General features: G+C 48.0%; 1 protein-coding gene across 1 annotated transcript in view; it reads right to left on the bottom strand.

Moving 5' to 3' along the window:
* Positions 1 to 401: 401 nt before the first annotated feature.
* The window catches only part of CNDP1 (carnosine dipeptidase 1), a gene marked incomplete at its 5' end in the record, with an annotated part of 30,445 nt that continues 18,127 nt past the window's right edge, over positions 402 to 12,719 (bottom strand). The window contains 7 exons of the mRNA XM_082667678.1: positions 402 to 537; positions 721 to 868; positions 3,773 to 3,905; positions 5,343 to 5,516; positions 6,629 to 6,789; positions 8,769 to 8,853; positions 11,261 to 11,461. Of these exons, the coding sequence (XP_082523804.1) occupies positions 471 to 537; positions 721 to 868; positions 3,773 to 3,905; positions 5,343 to 5,516; positions 6,629 to 6,789; positions 8,769 to 8,853; positions 11,261 to 11,461 (969 nt within the window). The 3' untranslated portion in view covers positions 402 to 470. The remainder of the gene's footprint in view (positions 538 to 720; positions 869 to 3,772; positions 3,906 to 5,342; positions 5,517 to 6,628; positions 6,790 to 8,768; positions 8,854 to 11,260; positions 11,462 to 12,719) is intronic.

Below are 12,719 nucleotides of genomic sequence, written 5' to 3'. Positions count from 1 at the left end.
AGTGCTGGAGACCAACATGTTTGTCAATAAGATAAAGGGCGCAAGTGGTAAAAGCAGGGGCGATGTAGGACAGACAGTCACCGGATGGGATGACTGTGTGTCAAGCATTTAGAGGCCTAGACGCCAACTGCAGTGAGTACACCAATCAAACTGCAAGCGGAGAATCTCATCAGAGACTTGTCCTCATCCTGAAGGGTACCGTGAGTCCAGGCCTGGGGCAGCCGCAGCAGGACTCAGGGAAGTCAGGCTGTTGAAGGTGGCTGTGGCTTTAGAAAGGTGTGCACGGTGACACAAAACCACGTCCGATGTCTGCGCCTTGGAAATATTTTATTACTGGTCCAGATGTCCAAGGGAAAACATTATTTTGGGGACCAAATTCCTCTGAATAGTTAGATTTTGTTCCTGCCCAGGGTTGTGTGAAAGGGGATCTGTCAGTAGGTCAGGCCTGGGCTGGAAGGTTCCTACCATGATTAATGCAGCTTAGCCATCTCTAGGAAAAAGGCAGCAAATAATTTGGATCCCTCTATGTAATTCCACCTAACAAAAGAAATAGAGACACTGTTATTCCCATTCAGATGACAGAGGGAAAGTAGTCTACAGTTTAAACAGGAAGACTTGATGACAGAAATTGCATCTGAAGTATGCAGCCTGTGTGGAGGTTATGGGTGTGAGGACCCAGGCTTGTGCAGTGAGGGGTGAGCGCCTACAGGACGCACTAACCTGTTGATCTTCTCCTTCTGGGAGTGCTCCCCATCATCCACAGCGCCCAGCGGGAGCATCATCACACTCTTCTGGATGGTGTCCTGGAATATTCTGGCAATGGGTATGGTTGATCCATCTCGGATCATGTCTGGCTCTGTCCCAAACACTGAATGAAGCACAGGAAAAGAAGGCATTTGAATAAAATAATGACAAGACTACCCCCAGTAATCTCCTCAAATGTAGTGTTTGCTTTGTCTTTTTCTTCTTCTTTGTTTTAATCATTAAATTTGATACTTGGGTTCGGTAAGCTTCTTGATTTCACATAATTTATGTTCTAAAATCATCAACAGAGTCAAGAAGAAAACTGTGGTTGCCTTCTTTACAATTATCTACTTTTAAACTTTTTTTATTTATTTTGGTCATGCAGCATGCGGGATCTTAGTTCCCCAACCAGGGATCAAACCTGAGGCCCCTGCAGTGGAAGTACAGAGTCTTAACCACTGGACCGCCAGGGAAGTACAATTATCTACTTTTTTAAAATATTTTTAAATTTGTATTTTGGACTAATTTTATACTTACAGAAAAGTTGCAGAAACAGTACAGAGTTCCCATATATCCTTTTACTTTCCCTAATGTTAACATATAACTATTGTACAATTATCAAGAATAGGAAATTAACATTGGAATAAGATTATTAAGTAGACTCAGACCTGATTGGAATTTTACCACTTTTCCCCTTTTTCTATACCAGGATTGAATCCAGAATCCCACACTGCATTTTGTCATTGCTTCTGAGTCTCTTCTAGTCTGTGACAGGTTCTCAGCCTCTCTTTGACTTTCATGAACTTGACCCTCTTGTAGAGTACTGATCAGTTGTTTTGTAAAATGTCCCTCAGTTTAGGTTTGTCTGATGCTTTCTCCTGATTGGAAGAAGTCATGCATTTTTGGCAGGAGCGGCACAAGATGGTATGCCCACTTCTATGGCTGGTGCATGAATTAAATATTGGGAAGGTGGGACTTCTTTGTTTTTTTGTTTGTAACCAATATACAAATAAATAGCTGTACTCGACCATCACCTGAATGTCTCAGCGTTTGTGCTCAACTTTCAAGGTATCCCAGGAAATAGTTTTAACGGATATCCTAGGGTCTGGAAAGAGATGAGTTCAAACCTTGTAGGCTAGAGGACAAGTTGCTGGTGACAGAGCAGGAGTGAAAAATGAAACAGTTGCAAGAGAGAGCGTGCCCGACCTTCTTTACCCACAGAGCAAGGTGCGAATGTGAATAAAGATGATGGACTTTGTTAGCAGAACTGGTCCAGCACACAAACAGGCCCAAAGGTGCCCATGCCTTCCTGCAAGAGTACGTCAGGCCTTGACATTTCGACCACACGCCTCTCTTCAGGGGCATGACATTTATCTTCCTAACCCTTCTTCCTCTTTTCTTCACTCCAAAATTGGCAAAATGCTGCTACAATTGGGACAGTAGGAATGATTATGCAGAGAAGCACGGCTCTAGGTCTTGGACTTGTCCTGTGATTGTTAATGTCTGTGTCCCTGTAGTGATAATCCTGACAGACAGTGAGGGCTCCAAGGAGGTCTGGACCCCCAGTTCCAGCTCCAGCATCTCTGGGGGTGTGGCCCAAGGCCCAACTGTAATATAGTGCATCGTCTATATAAACACTTGCCAGTGTCTTCCCGCCTAACGTTTGGAGAGACCCCAAAACTCCCCCTGCTTTTAGGAGAGCCCCCCACTTTGCAAATGTTGGCAGTGTCCCATTCCTGCTGCAGAAAAGACTGGCTGTTCCTCCTCCCCAGGCAGCCAGAAGCCCAGGCCTGTGTCCCTGCTCACCAATCATGTATCCTGTTCAGGACTTTGAAATACACGAAGTCAAAACAGGCACCGCTGAGGAAATTACAAATAAAGCTATTCCCTACCTCTGGAGAAGCAGAATGGCATTGTAAAAAAGACCACTGGTTTTAGAGGCGGATAGGCTGGAATTGAGTTTCTCGTGTGTTCTGTAATTTTATACAAGGAGCACATATCCAGGAAGCTTCTTCAGTGCAAAGCTCACATGGCCTGCCTTGGGGCCGTCTGCACCAGCCAGGCAGTCCAGGATGGGCTTGGGAAGAACACGACCACACACAGTAATTAAAGACCCAAACCCATGCCAAGACAGGTCCATGGTTCAAAACTCTCAGGGGAGACTCTGTGTTCACCGAAAACCCAAGCAAGGACGGCCAAGCTTGCACACACACACCCCGTCCAGGGTGAGCGTGGCTCTTGGAGCGAGGCTTTTATGTAGTGGGTCTCGTTGTCTGCTTCATGCTGACCTGAAACCACTAAAACCCACACCTCCTTGTGAGCAGGAAGAACAAGTCCCCGCAGGGCAGCCCATGTCAGCTTGCTCACTGCACTACCTTTGAGCTCCTTCTTCATTGTTAATCCCAGATTTCCTTTACTTTCATGCGAGTTCAGCTGTGCCTTTAAAAGGATGTTTTCAAATGTTGGTCATCATTTCCAGGAGTACTGGAGGTTTTCAAGTCCATCATTTTGCCCCAAATTCAAATCTCATGGTGTGAGCTTAAACCCTGGCTTTGCCACTAATAGCTGGGTGCCCTTCAGCAAATTACTGAAATGGTGAAGGGCATTGGTGCTGAAGAACCTAGGGGCAGGTGCTGAAGAACCTAGGGGCAGGACAGGAATAAAGACGCAGACGTAGAGAATGGACATGAGGACACAGGGAGTGAGGGGTAAGGTTAAGCTGGGACGAAGCGAGAGAGTGGCATGGACATACATACACTACCAAACGTAAAACAGATAGCTGGTGGGAAGCAGCCGCATAGCACAGGGAGATCAGCTCGGTGCTTTGTGACCGCCTAGAGGGGTGGGATAGGGAGGGTGGAAGGGAGGGAGACGCAAGAGGGAAGAGATATGGGAACATATGTATATGTATAACTGATTCACTTTGTTATAAAGCAGAAACTAACACACCACTGTAAAGCAATTATACTCCAATAAAGATGTTAAAAAATTTTTTTAAATAAAAAAATAAAAATATCTGAAGTCCAACCTGTTTTGATGGCTCTTTTTGCCGCAAGATACTGATTATCTCTGATATTTGCAACCCACGGGTGTAGTCCTAGCGTCATAGATACAGTCATCTGGTTGGAGCTATTTCTTTTGGAGAATATATAGTCAAGATGCTGCTTCACCTAAAAGGAACATTTTCAGGTGGAAAAGAAAATTTCAAGTTATTCTCTCATACCATGAACATACAGTCGTCTTTCAACAAGAAACTGATGAAATCTCAACCCAACAAATTCAAGTATTTGGGTTTTACCTTAGTTCTTCCGGAGGGATGGCGTGGAGTGAGCAGGGCTCCAGGACTGGGAGCTTCGCCAGTGGGAGGAACGCGAGCTCTCACTCCCCTTCTGTCCCCAGACCCTCCAATCCCAGCTCTGACCCTCCCCATACTCACCAGGGTGTCTGACTGTTAACGTTTGGTTATTATGAATTTTGGTAATTATGAAACACAATACAAGTACAACTTCTCCATCTGACGACTGACCACTCTTTTTGGACTTACCAGTACCTTAATGACTCTTATGGGGAATACCATGCGTTTGGAAATTTCTGAGAAGTGGAAGCAGTTCCAAGCTAAGCTGTGAAGGACCCGTGTCATCAGCGCCCTTCTCTTTCTTGGCTCTGTTCCAGCCGCTAGTCAGGAAATCCTCTGAGAACAACTCCGTACTCTAAAATAGCCCTTCCAGGGACTTCCCTGGCGCTCCAGCGGTTGGGACTCCGCGCTCTCACTGCCAAGGGCCCAATTTCAATCCCTGGTCGGGGAACTGGGACCCCACAGGCCGCGTGGCGCGGCAAAAAAAAAAAAAAAAAAAATCCTTCCAATATTTGCTTCAACCAATGTTAATGGATGCCTGTCATGTGGCAGGAACTGTTCTGGGTGCCGGGGTCACAGCTGTGAACACGACCAGGACGGTCCTGCCCTCGTGGAATTTATACGTTGTAGACAGAGGGACAAAAAGGGAGGGAGGGAGGAAGGATGGAGAGTATTTTAGGATGTAATCAGCACTGAGAAGACAATGAAAGGGACAGTGGGATAGACGGGGGTGGGATGAGGTGTTTCCTGAGCTTATTTATTCAGAGTCTACTTTCTGTTAAACTTGGGGTAAACTGATGCCTGGTGGATAACTGAGACAGGCACTCCCTCCAGATGAGGAACGTTTTCATTAAAATGGCTGCTTTCAGAGTGTAGATTTCAGACATCACAGACAAACTGATGACTGCAGCTTGAGATGTCCCAGCTCAGCCCAGCTGTAGGCAGTTAGCTTCTCCATCTGGGTGTAAAACCAATCTTGCCTTCATAGCTACCATTTAATTTTTTTAAATTTCCCATCACTCCAACTCCAAACGGTTACTTATCTGACTACTATAATTGCGTATAATTGAGCAAAGAGGTTTCTACCGAACAAAAATTTATCAGTTTCTTGACATTTGTTCCAGTCCCTTTTGTATTGGAAAAAAAAAAAATGACACTTCTATGTGAACAGCTGAACTGCCCGCTAAACTGTGGTGTGCGGCGCTCAGAAATGGCACTGCCACTGGGCGGGAGAACAACGCACGCTGGTTACCTGCTTCTCCACCACAGACATATTCATGTGAGGGACTAGACGGATTGAAAATTTTCCTATCACTCGGCCAGGGATGACTGTTTTGGCTCCAGGCTCATGAAACGCGCCCTCGATCCCGTGAATAGAAAGAGATGGGTATCTCCACAGGTGCATTAGAAGTTCCTCCTAAAGTAAAATAAAATCATTTTACTATCTAGAGGAGTGTTTAGTTAAAACCCAGTTGAATTATATTGCTTGTATCACCAATTTCTGTACATCTGTGACACCATTCATGACAAGTTAATTAGCACCTTACTTAGATATGTCTGGACTAATAGTACAGGTGGACTTTTCCCTCAGGACCTGAGACCCTCTGCTGCCTTCACCTGCCCTAGCTGCTTCCACTGACAAGGGCCCCTCACCACTCCAGCTCTGAAGTTTGCAGTTAATAGATGGCAAAGGGGCCCTTTCCAAACCTGGGGTTCAATTGTAAATTTCTATCCCCAGTCATTGCCATGATAACTTATATGCTAAATGCATTTTATTTTCCAGAAGGTTTCAAAGAAGTCTACAGACATTTGAGCCAGTGGCCACCAGAGAGCTAGTCTGAGGCAAGAGACATACTTCATAAGAGTAAACTCCCCACCTGTATTCGGCATTTTTCCCTCTCCTGGAGCGTCTGCCCAGGAGCCAGCCAGAGCTACCAAACACCACAGCAGGCAAGGGTCTTTTTTGTTTGTTTGTTTTGGGTTTTGTTGTTGTTATTTTAAGGAGGAGGAGAAGTAGAAGGGAAAAGAACAAAATCTGAATTTACCAGTAGCCAATGCTTTGGGCTCTGGGTTTACTTACTACACTCAAAGAGCAACGTAGCAATTTACACATTAGCCCCGTAAAGCTCTTGGTTTTATCTTTTAAAAAATGAATAATTAGGGGTCTTGGAGCTGAAATGATCTCAGTCTATTCTCAACCTTTAAACAGATAGATAGGAAGCTCAGCTCACTGGCTGAGGGCTGGCGTGAGGTTGAGTCTCATAAGCCAGTCTGGAAACGCACGGCTGTGAAGTGAATCACTGCCCTGTGGTTAGGCGCCTGAGGCTGGTGCCAGATAGACCCCAAGAAAAGGACCAGTTGATCTAGACCACGAGGACCACGAGGTTTCGTGAAGGGAAACCTGCCCCTGATTAGCATGTGCTCTCAGCTCTGAGATGTGCAGAACAGCAGCACATAGCAAACTAGGCACTGGGAAAATACGGGTTTTCATCGTTCCTCTTTCAGGTTACCCGTCAACATGTGACCTACCTTGGTGTCAAACAGAAATTTCTTAACCTGGCTGCTGTTCCGGTACTCCTCAAGGTCCAGATCGATGGCTTCGTATGTTCTCTTCTCCTCCTCTGTAACAGGAGCCACGTGGTCATAGATTCCAGGGATCAGAATTCGACCAGAAGAGTCCACCAGGCTGCCTATGAGAGACACACAGGAGACAAAGGCGGGTGGAAGCTACAGGTGCGTGGGGTCCTGGCCCTGGAGCAGAGTCTCAGGGACCCTCCTGGGGCTGCAGCGGGCCTGCGACCGGCCCTGTGACCGGCCCTGGGCCCTACAGCAGAGCCACTTGTCAGTAGCTCACGTCCCAGAGGTGACGGTGGGAGAAAGGAGCCGGTCACCAGGAAGACTCAGCCTGCATCAGACCCGTTTTAACGTCCACCTTGTCGACAAAGGGATGGAAACACACGGCTCTGCAATCAGTTACATTTGGAGTGACTTACCTGTGTTACATGCAAGTTCTCAGCTACACTCTTACATCATAAACAAGGTTCCTTTTTTAGTTTTATCTTATCCTGAGTTAAAAAGTAATGTGTTCATTAGAAAAATATTTTAAATATATATGTATGTGAATATATGTACAAACCTGAGAAACTGAAAGTCATCGTTCCTTCTCAACCTCTCTCCCCTACACACACCACAATAATATGATAAATACTCATCTTTAATCAAAAACGTAACAGCCTTGAGGTCTAGTCTACGAGCCACGTCATAACCACAAAAGCTTTCGTAGTGGCGAAGCAGATACACTGCTCTGTTATTTGTGAAAAAGTTTGGGGATTAACAGCAATGAGTGAAAAATCATCAATGAGCATCTATAAAAGAAGCAGATGCTGATGACATGGATGGATGGATGGATGGATAGAGAGATAGATAGGTAGATAGATAGATGGATTTAATTGGACAATGAAGGAGCAGGAAGCTCTAGAATAAAGGTGATACTGAAGACCCAGAGGCAACCTCCCAACAGGTCGCCCCGTGGGCTGGTGGTTCCCTGTGGGCTGGTGGTTCCCTGTCGGAGGCTGCGGAGGCCAAGGGGATTCGGGAGGGCGTGGCCAAGGTAGAACTGTGTCAATATGGAAAAAAGAGAGATTTTTGCTAATTGATTCCCAAGGAGGGAGTGCTTTTTGGCAGTTTGCCCAAAAGGGGCACGTTGTAAAATTTGCATAAAGTCGCCCTTGGGACATCACACCTGGCTGTGGGACACAGCTAATCAGCGGACCTGCTGGAAGAAGTCTTAGGATGTACATTTCTGGTTTGTTTATCTGCTTCACCAAATGCTCCATAGCTCATAAGGTAAAAACCATAATGCAACTACCGTTAAAGAACAAATTTTCTTTGTTCTTTAACGGTGAGAAAGGTGAGAAAGATCCAGGTATTGCGAGGTCTGAGGCTTATGTAACCTGAAAACCTCTTTTTTAAAAAGAACCAAATTATGACTATGAACGTGCGCAGTGTCCCTGCCAGGACTGTGCAAGCGAGGCCCTGGAGATGAAGCCTCCTTCAATTCCGGGATCCACCCGGAGGCTGGGCTGTCCGAATGTAGGCAAGAGCTCCAGGCGAGTCAGGTGGGCAAGCTGGCTCTCTGGAAACACACACGCACGCACACACACACACACACACACACACACACACACACACACACACACACACACACACACACACACACACACGACTCCCACCTGCATCCACCAGGCCCACCACCTGAGGAGGTCACGGGCAGGGTCAACGAGCAAACTCAGTGGCGTCGCTGAGCCACGTGGGACCACAGCGACTCACAGGAAGGAAGCCAAGAGGTGTGGGTAGATTGGGCACCAAGTCTGGATGCTTCTCCAGAAAGGTCTCTGCCACTATCCTCAAGTACAGCCAGATGTGTCGCAACATCCAGTGAAAGGAAAGGGGGTGGATTGAGGAAGGGTTTCAGTCCATGAAGAGAAACAACGTGGACGTAATAAGCCTAAGAAACGTTTAGCCAAGGGGGAAGCTAAGACCATGGTCTTCCTCCGCTCCACCCTTATTCAGGGCTGGCCTGGAAACCAAGGGGGAGACAACTGAGTCAAACAGAACTACGTTAGCAAATTCCCTGATGCTTAAAAAGTGAAACGAAAGAAGACATTACCAAGAAGAGCGACCAGATCCGCCATGGGTTCGTTAAGGATCCCACCAAAGGTCCCCGAGTGGAAATCCTGATCTCTGCACTTCACCTGCAAGACAGGGAACGGGAAGGGAGCTGCTTTTCGCCGTGGCTGCTCAGAGACACCTTTCGCCAGGCGGCAGACCCGCCCCGGGTGGCCCTCAGTGCTCAGGGGTCAGCTGACGTTGTCACCACCATGCTTCTGTCACACGATGTGGAGCGTCTGCCCCCCACGTCTTCAGGTCCCACTGAATTCCCCGAAACCAACCTCAGCCCCAGCCTGGCCACCAACAGTGCCGAATCCCAGACCACCAGCCCCTCCTTGGCCTAACGGCTGACGTGCAGCGCAGTTGCCTTGCTCTTGGTTTCACGCCATCTCATGCTCAGCCCTCCTTCCAGAAAATTCTCCAGGAAACTTTCTTCTCCTTGTTCTTGTCCTCCTGCAGGACCATTCTACTTACGTCTCCTCTGATGACTTCTTTTCTGTCTTTTCGCCCCCAGCTTAATCCTTGGATCACTCTACACACAGAGCTTCAAGGCCCACGGGACTTCCTTTACAACCGCCAGACTCTCAGCGCTCCTTCCGTAGGTCTGACCTTTGACCTACTCACAAGACCTAAAGCTTCTAGTCGCTTATGGTACATAACACTTTGGTGTGCTCCCAGCTTCTGAACTTGAGGAGGTCTAGACTGGAACATCTTCTCCTACAATTACTTCCTCCTAGCTTGCTGTTTCCAAAACAAGGAGAGATGCCAGTCCTATAAATCTATCCCCTTAAAATGATGTTGGGGACTTCCCTGGTGGTCCAGTAGTTAAGACTTCGCCTTCCAGGGCAGGGGGTGCAGGTTCGATCCCTGGTCGGGGAGCTAAGATCCCACATGCCTCGCGGCCAAGAAACCAAAACATAAAACAGAAGCAATATTGTAACAAATTCAACAAAGACTCTAAAAATGGCCCCCATCAAAAAAAAATCTTAAAAAAAAAAAGATCTTGGATTTCTCCCAGGCACATTATGTCCAGTCGGTTCCCAAGTTCTAATGAGTTTGGGTTTTTTAATTCTCTTTGACCCATTGTCTCTCCCCTTTCCTGCCCGGCTGGCCCTTCTCTGCCTCTGTCGCCATCTTTAAAGCCCTGCCAGGTGAATCGTCCATTTAGTCACTGTAGCTTAGGACCTGTATCTCATCAGGCAGGGATGCTAACAAAGCACTTTGGGGTCGCAGGGCCCCACCTCTGAAATCTTTCGCCACCTTATCCCACCTCTGCTCACAGCTTCCCTCCTCCTGGCCCCCTCGTCACGAGCCTGCCCTCCCCCGTTCTGGGCCACAGCAAGACGTCCAGTCCCTCGACCCATCCAAGACCTCCCCACCTCTCGTCCTCCTGTCCTTCTTTTCTCCCCATTCAACCTGAATGCCCCTGTGCATCCCTTCAGCCTCTCCGTGGGCGACGTCTTGACTGACTTCGTCTCCTCCATCACACCATCGGGCACAGCCTAAGCCCTGGATCAACCCTGCCCACTGGGGTATCTCCACCACCGGCTCCTGAGCACAGCTGCAAACGATATCCCACTGCTCGGACAGGGGACTAAACACCCTCACCTGCCCGCCAGCCACTTCTTCCTGCCCACCTGTTCCCCACAGAGACTACTTCCAGCACGTCTCTGCAGAGAAACTTCCTTCTGACTCAGCAGTAGAAAGAGGCCAACGACAGCGAGATGTTCCACGGCCTGCACAGCTCGGACCCCACCCTGCTTCTGCAGCTGCCCCGGACCCCGGCGGGAGAGCAGAAGCCCTTCCCGGCTCAGGGTCGCACCCGCCCTCTGGCTCTCATACACCACCACCCCCACCACCACCCCACCCCCGCTTTGCGGTTTCCAGCTGCTCTATGAGGGAGGACTTTCTGATTCTAAATTGCAGGCTCCATCACAGCTTGTCTGCATTAATAGAAAAGGAGCAGGAAGCAGACTACGTGTCAGGGCGGAACTCGAGGTCGCTTTCAGTGATCACAGCAAGGCTGGGAGGATTACTGTGCTCACTTCAGAGGTAAGGAAACAGGCTCAGACTTAAGGTGCGCTCAAGGCCGTTCGTCGGATGAGCCAGACCTCGGGTGCCGGCCTTGTCAGTGCTGGCACCCCTTCTCTTTCTGTCCAAGACGTGGTGGGCAGAGCAGGTAACGGCCACTCACAGCATCCCCAGAACCCGATCAGGCGGTCAGTCTCCTTACCCCAGTGCCCCCGTGCCTGCCTCCAAGTTTCACAGCTGGAGTTCCTAAAACGTGGTGCGTCACAAACCCCTCTCAATCTTCTCTCCAGAAAAACGTACACAGCACATGCGTTCACGGCTGGGGGGGCTTCATGAACTCCCCCAGTCCCAGGACCCCGGATCCCCCGGGGCCATGCCCCCGGCTCGGGGTCTACTCCCTGTCCTCCCCGCCGGGACCCCAGCACAGATCCACCTCCAGGCGGCTGCCGTTGGCAATACCTCCACTATGAAGTAGCTGTTCCCTCGCGTCCCCCACGTGAGCGCGGGCGTCCTCCGGCTGACCCACAGGTTGTCTGAAATCACGATGTAGTCTACGCTTGAGAAGAACCCGGCCTTCTCCTTCTGGACAAGTTCCTCCAGGGCAAGAGAACCAGCCTCCTCCATCCCCTCGATGACAAATTTGACGTTCACGGGCAGATCCTGAATTAACAGTGGAGCAAACCACGCTGTCAAAAAAACTGGACACCTTGCCCTTTCACCTTTTAAAATCCAGGATTTGTTTGCATGTAACTTAAACAGACTGAATTATTATATACATTCCCAAAAGCTCTGTTTATAACGAAGGGGTTTTAACTCAGGTTGTGACGGAGAATTCAAGGTAATGGCCAGTGAGCCATCAACCTAAGACTGATGACAGAGGATCTGGACAGGGCATCCCTAAAGAAAAGGCTGCGTCCACCGTATGGGGTTCCGCTCGGCCCCTGCAGAGAAGCCCGTTCCTCTTTCTCCCCAGAAGGAATTTTTCCAGAAAGGTTACTCAATTACAAATCTCTTTTCTGTCCTCATAATTCTGAGCATGATAAATGAGAACTCTTTGAAAGGTTGTCTAATGTTTAAGCCTCAGGATAATTTTCATTTCAAGTATCTGTTATCTTTCAGCTACGAGTTCAATCTGCCTTTTAACTTATTCAAAGGCTTTGATCTTGCAGCAAAATGGACCTTGAGTTTTCCCCTAATATTAGGACATGGAATAGCGCCTTTAAAATTTTTACAATGTGACTTTCCCCCATTTGGTTTTGATCTTTTTATATCTGTATAATTTATAACTTCATATCTTTGAGAGCCGTGTGGAGAAGAGGGGTCGATGGCTTTTCCTAGAGCATAAGGCACGTGCAGGGCAGGGGTGAACAGTTATTCTATGCAGAGGAGGCAATGCAAACACACTCATTAGCTCTAATAAGTGGGATCGCCTGGCCCCAGATTAACAAAGGCAGGATGAGTGGAGGATTATGTATTAGGAAATGTGACCTTCGGTCATTCAGCTGCTTAAGGGCATTTGGGGATAACAAGTTTTTCAATGCATTCCTTGAATACATTTCTATGTGTCTTAGGAAGTTAAGCTAAAGTTCTGAAATCTTAATATTTGAAAGCTCCTTATTAACATTTAACTAGAAAACAATTCCCACGAAGTAGCTGGAAAGCCTAAGAATTTTCTGGCAAAATGTGATTAATAAAATACAAGTCAATAGCTATTAAGTGTTGGAGGAGGACGTGGGGCTGGCAGCCCAGCCTGGGCTTTGGTCTCTGCTCTGTCCCTTGACACCCAGGGACCCGGGCCCAGTCATTTCACCTCTCGGCAGCCCACTTCTCTGTTAATACTTGCTCTGCCTCTTGGTAAGACAATCCAGTGAGGTGACATACATTTAAGTGCTCTGTAAGCAAGACAGAAAGAGGGGAT

This window comes from Grampus griseus, assembly GCF_964374135.1.
Source record: "Grampus griseus genome assembly, chromosome: 12".
Lineage (NCBI taxonomy): Eukaryota > Metazoa > Chordata > Mammalia > Artiodactyla > Delphinidae > Grampus > Grampus griseus.
This window is presented reverse-complemented; position numbering and strand designations above follow the sequence as displayed.